Source organism: Geotrypetes seraphini, chromosome 1 (assembly GCF_902459505.1).
Source record: "Geotrypetes seraphini chromosome 1, aGeoSer1.1, whole genome shotgun sequence".
In the NCBI taxonomy this organism is placed as follows: Eukaryota; Metazoa; Chordata; class Amphibia; order Gymnophiona; family Dermophiidae; genus Geotrypetes; species Geotrypetes seraphini.
The window spans coordinates 537,572,551-537,589,750 of NC_047084.1; the positions used below are offsets into that span (position 1 = coordinate 537,572,551).

Here is a 17,200-nt window from a genome sequence, read left to right on the forward strand (position 1 = left end):
CTGGACCCTTTCGAGTAGTACCGTGTCCTTCTTCAGGTACGGCGACCATTGCTGGACGCAGTACTCCAGGTGAGGGCGTACCATGGCCTGGTACAGCGGCATGATAACTTTCTCTGATCTGTTCATGATCCCCCTTCTTTATCATTCCTAGCATTCTGTTTGCCCTTTTTGCTCCCGCCGCACATTGTGTGGACGGCTTCATCGACTTGTCGATCAGAACTCCCAAGTCTCTTTCCTGGGAGGTCTCTCCAAGTACTGCCCCGGACATCCTGTATTCATGCATGAGATTTTTGTTACGACATGCATCACTTTACACTTATCCACGTTGAACCTCATCTGCCATGTCGATGCCCATTCCTCGAGCTTGATTATGTCACGTTGCAGATCTTTGCAATCCCCCTGCGTCTTTACTACTCTGGATAACTTCGTATCTTCCGCAAATTTAATCACCTCGCTCGTCGTACCTATGTCCAAATCATTTATAAAGATGTTAAAGAGCACGGGTCCAAGCACCGAGCCCTGCGGCACCCCACTGGTGACGCTCTTCCAGTCCGAGTATTGTCCATTTACCCCCACTCTCTGTTTCCTATGCTCCAGCCAGTTTTTAATCCACTTGAGTATTTCACCCTCAATTCCATGGCTTACAATTTTCCAAAGTAGTCGTTCATGCGGAACCTTGTCGAGCACCTTCTGAAACTCCAGATATACAATGTTGACTGGATCGCCCTTGTCTGTCTGTTTACTCCCTCAAAGAAGTGCAGCAAGTTCGTCAAACACGATCTGCCTTTGCTAAAACCGTGCTGACTGGTCCTCATCAGCCCATTTCCGTCAAGGTGATCAATGATGCTGTCCTTTATCAGTGACTCTACCATCTTTCCCGGTACAGAGGTCAGACTCACAGGTCTGTAGTTCCCCGGATCTGCCCTCAAACCTTTCTTGAAGATAGGTGTAACATTCGCTACCTTCCAGTCTTCCGGAATCTTTCCCGATTTGATCGACAGATTGGCTATTAGTTGAAGCAGTGGGGGGCTAGATTTAAACGGTTGAGGGCCCGAAAGCAACTTGACTTACGAGAGCATTTGATTTCCCTGGAATTGGCCCACAAGCATTCTCCGGATCCTCAGATTTTGGCTCGCCTCTACCAGGTACAGGGAGAACTGACACAGCTTCAGATGGAAGATTATCAATCTATCTGGGAGCGGTTTCAGTCTTGTCTTTATGAGCATAGTAATAAGAGCAGTGCCCAATTAGCGCGTTATATTAAAATTAAACAAGCTAGAGCTACTATTATACAAATTAAAGATCCGAGTGGGAATTTGCAAGTTACAGATGCTGCAATTGGTGGAGCTTTCTTGGACTATTATCGTCGACTTTATCGGTTGGGAGAGGGACGGGAAGAAGGGGTGGTGGAGGGGTTTTTGGATAAACTGGAGCTGCCGACCCTGTTCCCTGTAGACCAAGCACAACTTAATGAACCGGTGACGTTGAGGGAAGTATCGGACGTCATTCGGGCACTTAAGCCGGGGAAATCACTTAGTCTCGATGGTTACACCAATCGCTTATATAAAAAATTTAGCAACCAAGTGGGACCTCTGTTGGTTCGCTTAGTTAATGGGGTTCCGTCAGGTGGTCTTTTGTCTGGCACCATGGGGGAGGCGGGGATTACGATTTTATTGAAACCTGGCAGAGATCCAAACTCTTGTGGATCTTACAGACCCATTTCACTGTTGAATGTGGATGCTAAAATCCTTGCAAAGGTCTTAGCATTACGATTGGGAAGAATGCTTCCCAAGATAATTCGTATGGATCAATCAGGGTTTATTCAACGGAGGCAAGTAGGGGATAATATTCGACGTACCTTGCACTTGATGTGGAAGGTGAAAAGGGACAAGGAGCCAGCGGCTTTGATGGCAATAGATGCTGAGAAGGCCTTCGATCGGGTCTCCTGGCAGTTTCTGTGGGCAGTGATGGGGAAAATGGGTATCAAGGGCTCATTTGGGTCCTGGGTTCGAGCATTATATCATTTACCTCGAACTTGTCTGTGTATTAATAGTTCTTATACGTAATTCTTTGCCATCGCAAGGAGCACCCGTCAGGGATGTCCGTTTTCTTCCCTGCTTTTTGCGCTCACCATAGAACCCTTGGCGATTCTGATTCAGGATCATCCTCTTTTAAGTGGAATTCAAGTGGGGGGGAGTGGACCATCGTATAGCATTATTTGCTGATAATGTTCTTTTATATCTAACGAAGCCGGAACAGGCTATACCCCAATTGCTCCAAATCTTTGAGGACTGTGGAAGGGCATCTGGTTTTAAGATTAATTTAAATAAGACTGAATTGATGAATCTTACTTTGGGACGGCTCGGGTTAGTGCCCTTCGGGGAGTATTTCCTTTTAAATGGGTTTCTCGTTGCCTTAAATATTTGGGGATTATATTGCCCTCTGAGCTCACTGACTTGTATGCGGTCAACTATGGCCCGCTCATTCGGAAGGTCCGTCTGGACCTTCAACGTTGGCAGGGGCTTTGGCTCTCATGGGGGGGGGTGCATAGCGGTGCTTCAGATGAATATTTTACCTCGATTTTTATTCCTATTTCAGACTTTGCCTATTTCCATACCGCATCGGATATTTAAATTGCTACAAGCTGAATTTCAGAAATTTATTTGGCAGGATAAGGCTCCCAGGATTTCTCAGCGGGTGATGTGGGTGGATAGAACTCGTGGAGGGAAAGGGGTTCCTAATCTTTATTGGTATTATCAGGCGGCGCAGCTTCGGATGTTGTTGGAGTGGGATTTGAGTGCGCATAAATGGGGAGTCCAGTTGGAACAGTTTTTTGTCTCTCAGGGCCGATTGGATGCTAAACTCTGGTCATCTTGGATGACTTGGCAGTGGGAATTGGAAACGGACAACCCATATATCCTTCATTTAACTACCTTATGGGCTCAAACTAAACAGATCTGTATTGAGGGGAGGGGGACTTCCACTTTAGCATCCCTATGGGATGAACCTGAATTTGGAGTGGGTAGAACTAACCCTGTCTTTAAGCAGTGGGAAACCTTGGTATTGCGTACCTTTAGAGATTTTTTGCGTCAGGGACCTTGATACCATTTGAAGCCCTACAATATCAGTCGGGGGTGCAGGCTGGGGATTATTTGGCATATCTTCAAGTAACATACTTTGATAGCTAGAGGATGGGTCACCATTCCCCCGGTAGAAATTGAGCAACTGGAGAACCTTTGGGGAATATTACAGAGGATACGCAGACCTATTTCTATGATCTACCAATATTTGAGGGGACGGGTCTTGCCCACTTTTGGTTTTCGTAGTCATTGGGAGCGAGATCTACAATGTACTTTTACCTCTAAAGAATGGGAGATCATCTGTGTAGAGGTGGGTAAAGCGTCTTTCTGTGCACTTATACAAGAGAATGCATATAAAGTGTTGAGTCGCTGGTATTATACACCTGAACGGTCATAAGATGTACCCTCAGGTGACACTCATGTGCTGGCGGTGTCAGGTAACACTAGGCATTTTTATGCATATCTGGTGGGAGTGTCCATTGTTAGTTCCGTGTTGGCGGGTGGTGCTGGGATCCTTAGAGAGTACCCTGGGGTTCCCCTTGCTCTAACGCCTCAAACTTTTCTATTGGGGATGCATAATATTTGTGAGATGGGTTGGCAAACCAAGATACTATGTTTGGGATTGGCAGCGATTAAATGTCTTATTGCTGTGTATTGGAAACAGACTTTGGTTCCTGACCTGAATGAATGGAGGGTGAAATTGTTCTTGATGGGGAAAATGGAATTCTAAACTAAACTAAACTAAACCTTAGGTTTGTATACCGCACCATCTCCACAAGCGTAGAGCTCGGCACGGTTTACACGGTTAGGTTGAAAAGGAGCTACAATGAAGGGTTATAGGAAAGGAGCTAGGAAGATAAAGAGGGACAGGGTACCAAAGAGCAGGAGGTGTGGCTAAACTTAGAGGTTCTTCCCCACAATCAGTGAAAACCTGGAACATTGTTCTTCAAAAATTATGAGTCTGAACGATTGAGTGTTGTTATCCTTCGCAAGTGGGAGGGGAGGGGGGTAGGTGGGACTTGGGGATTGTGTATTCAGCTCTCTTTGTTGTTTCACTGTTTTCTTCAGTGGTTGTTTGATGGTTTTATATTGTTGATGATGCTCCTTGTGAGCTCTAAGTGATGATTTGTATTGCTTAAACTTAATAAAAATTTCAAGTTAAAAAAAAAAAGAAATAAAATTATTATTATTATTAATAAAGCTTTCAATCAGGAAACTGTGGAAACTGCAACCATTTCCAACATTGCTAACTCAGAACAAAGGATTCCTACTTCATTCCAACCCCCACTCGTTAGCATGAATAGTGTGGTTTCACTGAACAAGTAATTGTTTTCTGCCCCTTGGCTGCAGTATCTGTTGTCATAGAAAGTCCAGAAAACCTTTCACTCAGCACTATTATCACTTCAAGTGGACACAGTTTTCTTTCTGGTGTGCATCGCACTCTCTGGAAACTGTCACATTTCCACTTCTATCCATCCTCGACTACCTTCTCTACCAATTCTGGTCTCAAAACCAACTCTGTTAGAGCTCATCTCAGTGCTATCAGTGCATTTTACTCTCACCTGAACAAGAAACCTCTTTCTATGCATCTCTTAGCCCGTTTCATGACAGACCTATTCCACACAAAACCACCTATCAAGCCGCCTCCTATTGCTTGGGATCTTGATGTGGTTCTCTCTGCTTTTAATGAAATCTCCCTTTAAGCTGCTTACATCTTGCTCTCTCAAATTTCTCACTTGGAAAGTTGTTTTCCTCATAGCCCTCACATCTGCAGGCCGTGAATGAACTTCAAGCCCTTGAATCGGATACTCCTATTACAAGGTTAATTCTTCGAACACATCCAAAATTCCTCCCTAATGTAGTCTCAGAATTTCACTTCAACCAATCTATCATTTTGCCTGTTTTCTTTCCAAAGCTACATTCCTGACCTGGAGAAGCAGCCCTTCACTCATTGGATTGAAGTGTGCTCTGGCATACTACCTGGACCAGCCTGAATCACACAGAATCTCCTCTCAGCTCTTTTTCACTTTTGATCCTAATAGGCTAGGACTTGCTGTTTCCAAGAGAGCCATCCTCAATTGGCTAATGGACTGTATTTCCTTTGCATATATCCAGGCTGGGCTGATGCTGCAAGGCTGTGTAACAGCCCATAGTATACGGGCTATGGCTACCTCGGTGGCTAATTTTCACTCTGCATCTATTGAAGAAATCGGCAAAGCGGCTACTTAGTCCTCAATCCATATGTTTACTTCTCACTACTGTTTAGAACAGAGATTCCCAACATGTGGTAAGCATATCCCAAGGGGTGAGCGTACCAGTGGCAGGGGATACATGGTGCTAACATGTCTCCTGTGACTGCTGTTGCCATGGCTGCCACCATTTTATCCCCCTCCCCCAATGAGCAGCAGTTTGTAACTTCCCTGTACATATACTAGCGATAGTGCATCAATTTTCTCCAGTAGTTTTGGGGCCTTTGCTAGGCCAGGCCTGCCTCTGCTGATGTAACTTCCTCTTTCCGTGGAGGCGGGCCTGACCTAGCAAAGGCCCCAAAGCTACCAGAGGAAATCACTGCACTACTGCTGGCAGCTGTGCAAGAAAGGTACAAGCTTCTGCTCATGGGAGGGGAGATGCTGCTGCTTGTTGGGGTGGGGGGAAGAGAAGTTCTTGTGCTCATGGGATGGGGGGAGGGAGAGGTGCTGCTACTACAGCTGATGGTTGCAGGGGAGAGAGGTGGTGCTGTTTTTCGGAGGGAAGGTGCTACTGCTCATCAGGGATGGGGATGGGTGAGATGATGCTGTTCGTCAGAGGGGAAGAGAGGGGAGAGGTACTGCTGGACCTGGGAGGTGTATTTTTCTACTTCCTTTCTTCTTTTCTTTTCTTTTCATTTGTAATAGTTTGTTTGGAAGTATTTCTCAAAATTTTTTCTTTCCCATTTTTCGGACCTATGGCCTTCCTTCAAGCCGGTTTTCCGGCCAAAGGCATCGACTTTATCTGTCACTAATTTACACGACCCTCAAAGGAAAAATTGAGTCCTTTGATGTTGCATTGGCTTTTTTTCCTTCGATTAACATGCCACACCTTAAAAAGTTTGTGACACACTGGTCTAATAGGACTGGCAATAATATCTGAAGCTGTCGTACAGGCAAGTATGTACTGTTTTATTCACATCCTTGGGGGGGTGTAAGGGGGGTCATTAACCACTGGGGAGTGTGGTATGGGTTATGCTTACATCCTTCCAGTGATCATCTGGTCAGTTCGGGCACCTTTTTGGCACTTAAGAGGTCAAGCCCCAGACATCCAAATTGTGCCCTGGACATATTCTTCAATGTTCGATTATAGCAGAATAAAGTCCAAGTCATAAACCCACCCTAGTCCTGCCCACACCACACCTCTAACACACACAGCGGACCATAGAAATCTGTCTAGAAAATAGGTTTCGAAAATAGTGAATTGGAAAGGTTATGTCATTTTTTGGACATTTTTCTTTGTTGAAAATGAGTTCCAAAATGTACAAAAAACAGACCTGCACACAGGGCTAGGGTTACACTGAATTGGGAAGTTTATTTTGCTTCCTGAAAGATGTGAAAATACTAGATATTGAAAAAAGAACTTGTCTACTAAGGGGATGGAAATAAGAGATTTTTCTGGTTTTCAAAAAAAATTACTTTAATTTTGATTTTCGTTTATATAGAATACTTCCATGTTTAGAAAGATTGTTGGTGAGAAATAGTAACTTGTATCTGATGCATTCAACATACCAGGTCAGCAATCAATGCCAAAAGGTTTAATCCTCATTAATATTACTGTTAATAAATCCCCTGTTTTATAATTTTTGTTATTTCACAGGCAACACTGTGTTCTATGAAGGGCTGTATGAGAGCACTGGTTGCCCAACTACAATCTGAAAGTGAAGACTTGCAACAGGTAATCTTAGTAATTACGATTAAAGAACTGATTTTTAACTTAATTAAAGATTGCACATAGATCTTTAGTACCTATTGGTGAAATGGTGGAGACAGTATATGCTTAACCCCTTTTGTAGAAAAAGGTTATAATCCATCTTAAAGAAGTCAGTTTAATTCCTTGTGCTTTGCATGAACATTAATATGCTTGTCAAGAATATCCAAAGAGATGCAGTTGGTGGTCATACAAATTTTAAATTAAAGTGATTTCATTTTGACCAAGTCAGGCTGACTGATGTCACTTTACAGCAGAAGTATAGCCAGCCCTTCAATTTGGGGGGGGGGGGCTTAGGAGTGGACTGAGGGGGGTGGCAATGCATTTCTTTTCTTCCTCCCCACAGCATGCGTTAATTATATCTTTGTTGACAAGGATGCCGAAACTCTTCCAAACAAATAAATTCAATGCCTAAATTTCTTCCTTGCACTGCTTCTGTGATGTGAAGGTCAGCAGTGTGCCTCCTGCTGCTGACTCCAGGACTCATTGTGCAAGGAGGTGGGGTGCTATTTAGGCACTGCATTTCTTTAGCTGGTGGAGCTTCAGCATCTCTTCCAGCCCCTATAAAGGAGTACTGCAGGTTTGAGGGGCCAGGCCCCCAAGTGGCTATGCCACTGCTTTACATGTTTATGAAATTTTGTATTTGCTAAAGAGGTAACTAATCCCTAGCATCTCAAGCTGGTAGGCAACAATCTTGGTTAGGTAAATGTATTCAGCAAGCTATGTTATCCTATTGCAGTTTTCGGAAATTAATTAAGACCACTTTGTTCGATAAGTTTATTACTTAGTGAGTTTTATTATTGAAATTCTATTTTACAAATATTTGTATTTTTTACTGTATTATTGTATTTCGCTGATTGTCCAGCTCTTTTTAGTGTAAACCGCCTAGAACTTTTGGTTATGGCGGTATAAAAGAATAAAGTTATTATTATTATTCCTGTCATTTAAAAGGTTAACTAAACAATACCTTGCCCCTTTTGCCACAGGTTATTGCAAGTGTTCTGAGAAATTTATCTTGGAGAGCAGATGTAAACAGTAAAAAGACTTTACGTGAAGTTGGTAGTGTGAAAGCTCTAATGGAATGTGCTTTAGAAGTTAAAAAGGTATGGCTTATTACTCCACAACTGTCTATACCTAGCATATATTTCTTGTCTTGTAGAAAAATGTTTACTCAACAGGCAATCTATAGTTAAGAGAGATTTCCTAAACTTTAATTCTGTGTGTACTTACTTGGAAGACTTCCTTTCTATGTTTTCACAGTTGGTTTTCATCAGACAATCATACTTTATATGTAGGGGTTGTTTTTTTCCACACATCGTTTCTAAATGTAAACCGTAGATGATTGCAGGAACTTTCAGATAATCTTCATCCTTTCATTTGAACTCTTTTGTAAGTCATGCAGAATTTTTATGAGTGTGGGATTTTTTTCTCCCCCAATATCCTCATGACTAGCTAGCTATATACTCTTGAGGGCTGGATTCTCAAAAACTCACCGTGCCTTTAACAATGGTCATTAAATCAGTTCCATCTGGTTTAGCATGCTAGTATTTTACCGCCTGATTCTCAGAATGCCTCACCGTGGTCTTTTCCGAGCTTTCTAGCATCTTCAGTTCTACCATGCAATTTTGAAGGTTTCTGGAGTTAGGGTTCAGGTCTCCTACCTTCAAAACCCCTGTTTCTGTGCTTTTGAATTTTCAAAATAAGTCTCCACAGGCTGTTTTTGGTGTGAGTTTTCTGGTGGCGGCCATCTTGGTTTCAATCCATCTTTTTTCAAAAGCCTCTACCTCAAACCCCTCAATTTTGATTCCACTCAACTGAGATGGACTCCTCAATGGGTGAGGACACTATTTCATGTAAAATTTGTGCCACATGTCTCTGGAGCTTCTGTGTGCATGGCTCAGTAAGGAAAACGCAGCCACAGGCCATGTTGAAAAGAATGTCCAGATACTCCAGATTCTGGGTCGGTTCCAGATGGCTCTTTTTGAAATTGACAATCCAGCTCAAATGCAGGAGTAACTCCACCATGCGATGCACCACCAGCTCGTACTCCTGTCTGTATGAGGCTCTGATTAGCCTGTCTTCCAGACAGGGACATACTTGGATCCCCATCTTCTGGAGGTGAGCTACAACCACCACCATAACCTAGGTGAATGTGCGGGAAGCTGTCGCCAGACTGAACGGAAGAGCCACAAACCGGAAATTCTGCTGTATGTGGAACCTCAGATATTTTTTGTGATTTGGAAAGATGGGAATAAGCAGATATGCTTCCATGAGGCTAGAAACTCTCCCGGGCTACTGCCACAATGACCGAACAGGCCGTCTCCATGTGGAAATGGGGAACCTTCAGAAAGGCATTTAACCAGCTTTTGATCCAAAATGGGCTTCCAGTCTTCTGTGCCTTTCTTGGGCACGATGAAGTATCTGGAGTATCTGCCCAAGTCTGAGTCGTCATCAGGAACAGGTTCTATGGCCTGAATGTCCAGAAGTCTCTGAAGCGTGACTTGGACTTTGACCTCCTCCTCCTCCAGCCATTCAGCTAGAGAGTTTAAGAACAAATCCATGGGAGGGTGATAAAACTCGAACTTGTGACCTATTCAGATGATATCCATCACCAAGAAAAGTCTCTCCCACTCCTCCCAAAACACTGACAGCTGTCCCCCAATATATGAAGGTGCAGTTGTCAATCTGGCTTCATTGGGGCTTTTTAGAGGGTAGGTTGAGGCAAGTCCCAGAGGACTGCTGGTATCTGGAACTACTGAATCGCTGCGTGTAACCCTGGAGGGACCTCTGAGCAGAGGGATCTGGGTTGTATTGCCGAGCATGGTGGGAGGGACAAAAATTACCTCTATTCCCATCAAGAGGTTGGTGCGGTCTGTTTTCCAGTAGAGACATAAGGCAGTGATCGGCCACACTGAGGCCTTTACCAAAGAGCTTCTGCCCTTTAAAAGGGAGCCTGCTCAAGATAGCCTTGGACACTGAGTCACCCGCCCACTGACAGATCTAGAGTATCCTGTGAGCCGAGACTGCATAAGCCGACACTTTGCTCATGACCCTAAAGTCATATAGGACATCTGCACAAGCATCCTCCTCCACAGAGGGCTGCCATCGCAGTCTGGTATGGCAGGCCTGTGCAGCAAAGGAAGCTGCAGCAGCAGCCTTGATCCCCAAGCAAGAGCTTCAAACTGCTTTAGAATCATGCCCATCCTGCGATTCTGAGCATCCTTCAGCATAACACCACCTTCACTCGAGAAAGCAGTAAATTTGGTGACTTGGGCCACTGCCAAGTCTACCTTCAGCAGGTCAGAAAGCTACTGGAACTCAGGAGCCATGGGATAAAGTCTGGACATGGCCTTGGCAACCCTCAAGGACCCCTCTAGGGTCTCTCACAGCTCTGTAAGCAGGGGTAGTAATGTCCAGATGCACAGAAAGAAGGAGGTCTGAGCGTTAAAGCCACACATGGCCATGCACTGGGAATTGGAGGGTTGAGCTTTCAGCTTCAATTCCTTGACAGCATCAGAAAATAAAGTGGTAGACAGAGACAGATTTGAAGAGACAAGGGATATGAGGATCATCCCCCTGGTCAAGAGCCAGGGAGGCCTCTGGACTGCTGGACCCAAACAGGGAACCAGAGCCATCCGGGACTGTATCAGAGCCCTGAGATAAAAAAAAAATGGCATAGAGTCTGACCTCTGGTCAGTCTTATTCTGAAAGTTCACTGGAGCTAGGACCCGGCTTACTTAACTCAGAAGCAGACACAAGTGGAGAAGACGCTTCCTGGGTCGATGACTGCCCACATGCTGGCTGCACTACCTGTCCTGGCTGCATTAGGAAGGCTTTCCAAATGAAATTCACAAACTCTGGGGAAAAAGGCCTGAGCAGGGGAAGTAAATGAAGCCTGTAGATCCTCTGGCTGGGCCCTCACAGGTTCTCCAGACTCATTGAGCCTCTGCTTTGCATCATCGCAAAAAAGGGGGTCCAGGGCAGTACTTCCTATCCATTTCTCAGACCCATAGCGGTTCACCAGCTCTGGAGGACAAGGATGGGCTAAACTCAAAGATCCTGCCCCTCCCTTGCATGTGCTTGCAGCATGACTCAAAATTGCAAGGCTTCTCTGATGGCTCAACCAGATGAAACCAGATTCCTGAGAGGAGCGCTTCAGTTAAAGCCTCCGCTGAGGTATCCATTTCTGTCATGGAATCTTAACATTGTTCTGAAGGACCTGGCTAAAGTCCCATATGAGCCGCCCAGTTAATACTGTGTTTCTGGTAGCGATTGTTTCAGCGCAACAAATCTTGGAACTGCAGGCTTTCTCCTGTAGGGAACCCTTTCTCAGAATCGCGGTTGTGTCAGACTTCCACATCAGCCAGGAGAATCACCTGCTTACTTTCCAATCTATAGGCTCTGACAAACAGGATAGAGTATTGAGGAGCACATAACATAACATTGTACTTATAAACTGAGTAACCGTAAGTTCAACGCAGTTAACAAAAGATTAATAATAAAATGACATAAGAAACTTATAAATTAATTCACCAGGTAAGTTTTCAATTGAGTTCTAAAATGTTTGTAAGAACAAGCGCTACTTAACAAAGGTCAAAATTCCTTAACATGGGAAGCAACCTTTATCCGTACTCTTCAATCTGTCCCTGAGAGCGGGAATAGTCCCCTTGGACTGGAAAACAGCTAACATCGTTCCTCTGCACAAAAAAGGTTGCAGGACAGAGGCTGCGAATTACAGACCGGTAAGTCTCACATCGGTAGTAAGTAAACTCATGGAGACACTCATCAAACGCAAGTTGGACATGATACTAGATGAGGAGGAACTATGAGATCCCCACCAACATGGATTCACCAAGGGTAGGTCCTGTCAATCCAATCTCATCAGTTTCTTTGACTGGGTAACAAGGAAACTGGATTTGGGAGAGTCCCTAGACGTTGTGTACTTGGACTTCAGCAAAGCTTTTGATAGCGTCCCCCACCGCAGGCTATTGAGCAAAATGAAATCGATGGGATTAGGTGAAACACTTACAGCATGGGTTCATGATTGGCTGAGTGGTAGACTTCAGAGGGTAGTTGTTAATGGTACCATCTCTAAAACATTGGAGGTAGCCAGTGGGGTGCCGCAGGGCTCGGTCTTGGGCCCGATCCTGTTCAACATATTTGTAAGAGACATGACTCAAGGACTTCAAGGTAAAATAACATTATTCGCTGATGATGCCAAACTATGTAATATTGTGAGTAACGGCAATCTGTCCGACAGCATGACGCAAGACCTGCTTTTGTTGGAACAGTGGTCCTCGACCTGGCAGCTTAGCTTCAACGCTAACAAATGCAAGGTCATGCACCTTGGCAACAATAATCCGTGCAGAACGTACACATTGAATGGAGAAACCTTAGCAAGGTCTGCCGCAGAACGGGATTTGGGGGTGATCATCAGCGATGACATGAAAACGGCCAAACAAGTGGAGAAGGCTTCATCTAAGGCTAGGCAAATGCTGGGTTGTATCCAGAAAAGTTTTGTTAGTCGGAAGCCCGACGTCCTAATGTCTTTGTACAGAACCATGGTGAGGCCTCATCTGGAGTACTGCGTACAATTCTGGAGGCCACATTACCGCAAAAATGTGCTGAGAATCGAGTCGGTACAGCGAATGGCCACCAAGATGGTCTCAGGGCTCAAAGATCTATCATACGAAGAAAGGCTGAACGAATTGCGGCTATACTCTCTCGAGGAACGTAGAGAGAGAGGGGACATGATTGAGACATTTAAGTATGTCACTGGTCGCATCAAGGTAGAAGATAATGTTTTCCTTCTTAGGGGACCCTCAGCCACAAGAGGACACCCGCTGAAAATAAAGGGCGGGAAGTTTCATGGCGACACCAGGAAGTACTTCTTCACTGAAAGAGTGGTGGATAGCTGGAATAGGCTCCCAGTACAGGTGGTTGAGGCCAGCAGCGTGCAAGTTTTTAAGATCATTTGGGATGCTCATGTCGGATCTCTTCGAGGGAAAGGGTCATCAGAGAGCAATTAACTAGGGGGGTGGGTCAATGGAGTGGGCAGACTCAATGGGCCTTGGCCCTTTTCTGCCGTCACTTTCTATGTTTCTATGATCCAAAGATTTCTTGTTTTCACAACCCTGAACAGATGGAAAAAGAAACAAAGCATGTGATCCTCTTCTGTGTTTATAAGAAGCTATAAGGAAGCTGGATGTGTGCAGAGCTTTGCTTCAGTACTTATTTATTTATTTTAAAAATTTCTATTCCACTTTAGATCAAAGCGGATTACAATAAAAACTTACAAATTCAAATATAACACTTACAGGAAACACACATACACAAATAGCACCTGAGAATCAATTATACAGATTTTACATTATCAATATCTTTCCTACAAGACTTCATCAAATTCTAAAAGTTCAACCTAATTAATAAAAAGCCTGAACAAAAAGGTGTGTCTTTTAACATCTTCTTAAAATTCATCTTAACGCCACACAACCATACGACTCCTGGCAATAAATTTCACATCCATGTTCCTGCTATAGAAATTGCTGATGTCCAGGTTTTCATATAATGCACTCCACTCACTGCCACTTTTTCCAATTTCTTCACTCCCTGGGATCGTAAAGCACAGTTTGGTATATATTTCTGTAAATTTCCAAACCAGATATTGTCCTTAGACAAGCAGGCAGCATATTCTCACAGATGAGTGATGTCATCCACAGAGCCCGGTATGGACAGTGCTAAAGTATATTATCACTTTAAGCTTTGAGACTGTCCGCACTGCGCATGCATAAGCGCCTTCCCGCTCGATGTCAGCTTATGTGGTTGTCAGTTTTTCATTTTCTATGGACTTCATCCAGTCAAGTTTGCCTTCCCGCTTCATTTTCATTATTTTCTTTGTCTTAGTTGGTTTTTCTTCTAAACCTTTATTTCCAAACAAAAAATTATTTATGTTCACCATTGGGGCCTATAGGCAAATATAAAGCCTTTGCCCCTACCGATGGCGTCAATGGCTTTTCGGCCTACTTTTTACTTGACCCTGGTACTCTGTACCTTTTTCCTTTCTGGAACTTCCCAATCTTCCTGGGCTAAATTAAAAAAAAACAACCAAAAACCCAACAAAACATCACTCCAACAATTAACAATATGTTTTGTTTTTGTTCCTTCATATTTATTTTTCAAAGAAGATGTTAGGCCTGGTGTCGGGTACCCAGCACCTTGGACTTCTATGTGGTACTGAATTGATCTCTATCTGTACTGGTGGACATCGACATAGTCATCGATATCATCACAGCTTCATAGGCATTACCAGCATTGAGTCACTTGATTCATGGCTCTCATCGATGCCATAATTAATGGACGCAGGCTGTCATTTCTAAAACATGCCTCTTTTTGGGGTTACCAACACTTTGACATAGAGAATGACACGGGGACAAATTTGTCCCCATCCACGCAAGAACTCAATTTCCCTGTCCCATCCCCATGAGTTTTGTCACTGTCCCTGTCCCATTCCTGTAAGCTCTGCTTTAACCGCACAAGCCTTGAACAGTTATGATTTTAAAGTATTTGAGGCTTGTGCAGATGAGGACAGAACTTGCAGGAATGGGGCAGAGACAGGAAAATAACTCGTGGGGATGAGACAGGAAAATGAGTTCCTGTGGAGATGGGGAAAAATTTGTCCCTGTGTCATTCTTTACTTTGACACTCAGTACCCAATGGTCCCAGCCTATATGCAGATCACAGCATGCCTGTCATGATCTATCGGTAGGTAGATCGATGACTGGTATCACAGGGATGAACTATGCTGAGGATAGGCCGGTACCGAGGGAGACTGTGGAGGCACCGATGCCATTTGATGTAATTGAGCCACAGAATTAGCAACAGTATTGAGATAAAAATTAGAATTGGTACCAAGTGTCAATGGAGTTAAAAGAGCACAGAGTGAGGATAGAACGGTACCGTAAGGCCTCTGAAGCTATTTAAGCTGGGCCGGTACCAAGTAGAGAGGGCATCAAGCCCAATTTCATTGCAATTGCATGGCCAGCCCTACAACAATGGTACTGAGGTAAAAATTAGAATCGGTACTAAGTGTTAATGGAGTTCAAAGAGCACAGAGCGAGGATAGAATGGTACTGTAAGGCCTCTGAAGCTATTTAAGCTGAGCTGGTACCAAGTAGAGAGAGAGGGCTTCAAGGCCAACTTGTGAAGCCTTCAAAGCCTTCTTTTGGTACACCAATGACAGTCCACGTCCAATGATGGCCAGTGTTTCACTTAGTTTCTTCAGGGCACGTGAACTCTAATTACTCCATGTTCCATGGCTGACATGGATTAATTAAAAGCAGCTAAGTGAAACACTGGCCATCAGTGGACTTGAACTGAAGACTTCACAAAGCTCTATAAATGGTTAAGTCTAGAGCTTTTTCCATCTTTTTGAGTTATTGCTAATACAGTACACACCTTGTCCTACATTTTCCCAATGTTCACTATAGTAGTTTCTAAATGCTTATGTATATATACATTTTTAACCACATTGACTAAAAGCAGGTGCTGTAAGTGAGTAGCCAGAATTTCTTGTTATAACACAAGCATATTAACTTACAAAATTCATTGCAATTCTGCTGCATTCTTTGTGTTAAAACTTGGAAGAGAAAATAGGGGTAGTTCAGTACTTTTTTAATGGATGTATGAGACCTTTCCAGAGCAAGAAAACCAAACAAAAAACTGCAGACTATGTACATGATGCAGGCAAAAATTTATTATTCCTAAGTTAAAATGCAGTAATATAAAAACCTTTTTACCAACCAAGAGACCCAACACGGTCCGTGTTTCGGACAACACGCCTTCGTCAGGGGTCCTAGTAAATAAAATGCAATACTGAGATAATATGGACAATATTGGCAAATATTTAAGTGAAAATAAAAGTATGGTGTTGTCATGCCATGCCTAAAGGAAGTGTGATAATGTGACAAAAATAGAATAAATAATATATATTGAAGAACCATAATACAAAATAAAAATGTTAACAATAAGATAATAAAATGAGACCTTTCCAGATGCATGCTGCTTGTTCCACAGGGAGTTGTGTGCCTTGGGCTGGAAAAGGTTTTTGTGTCATTTTTTTATTCAATTACAATTTTAAGGGAAGGTTTAAAAAGAAATAATCAAACTAGTAAATGCTTGATTATGAAAGGTCGGTTCAAGGAAAACTGGTAAACTTTATTGGGTCATTTACTTTCTAATATTTGTAAAATGCATAAATAATAAGTACTAAAAAATTAGTTACTTTTTTATGTATTCCATGTCTTCCTAGGAATCTACCCTAAAAAGTGTCCTGAGTGCCTTATGGAATTTGTCAGCACATTGCACTGAAAATAAAGCTGACATTTGTGCTGTGAATGGTGCTCTTGCATTTTTAGTTGGCACATTAACTTACCGGAGTCAAACCAATACTTTAGCCATCATTGAGAGTGGAGGAGGAATACTGCGCAATGTATCTAGTTTGATAGCCACAAATGAGGATCACAGGTAGGTCAAAAGTCTTGACTTACTATCATAATTTATAGTTCTTGAAGATATTAAATCCCCAATGAAAGATTCTGGTGATGTTCATATATCCTTTCTGTTGCCCTACAACCCTCATGCATACAACTCCATCCCAGTGCATACAATCCTGCGTAACCCCACCCCTCATCAGACTGCTCCCCCCCACACACACACATCTAGTCAACCATAAAGACAGAGAAGCACCATCCCTGGTATCATGCAAGCCTTCGCCTCTTAAATAACAAGTCAGAAGAGCAGAAAGACATTGGTGCAAAACCCATACTCTAGCTCATTGAGCTGTTGTCAGTCACAATCGTTGATGTACTTTCCACATGGCTATCCTCTTAGCAAAGAGAACATTCATCATGTCAGTGACCAACTGTCCCAGGTGACTTTTCTCTGTTTTCTGTTGGCGTTACTCTCCTTGTTTCTTAAATGCAGTAGATGTACCTCTGATAGCTGATAATCTGACACAGATTTTTGAAACTAAGGTCACTAATTTGAGATCATTCTTATTTATTAAATCCTTCCACTTAGATCCTTTGTCTAAATAGATATTTATATATTTCTCCACTTCCTTGAACTCCTCTTGAGCCTTATTCTTCTATTTGGAGTTGACTAAA

At 43.2% G+C, this 17,200-nt stretch overlaps 1 protein-coding gene across 9 annotated transcripts in view; it reads left to right on the plus strand.

Annotated features, from left to right (window-relative positions):
• APC (APC regulator of WNT signaling pathway) overlaps positions 1–17,200 on the plus strand; it is a 344,325-nt gene that overhangs the window by 307,021 nt on the left and 20,104 nt on the right. For all 9 annotated transcript variants that reach the window (XM_033929104.1, XM_033929106.1, XM_033929103.1 and 6 more), the window contains 3 exons: positions 6,927–7,004; positions 8,024–8,140; positions 16,345–16,559. In XM_033929104.1, coding sequence (XP_033784995.1) covers positions 6,927–7,004; positions 8,024–8,140; positions 16,345–16,559 — 410 coding nt within the window. The remainder of the gene's footprint in view (positions 1–6,926; positions 7,005–8,023; positions 8,141–16,344; positions 16,560–17,200) is intronic.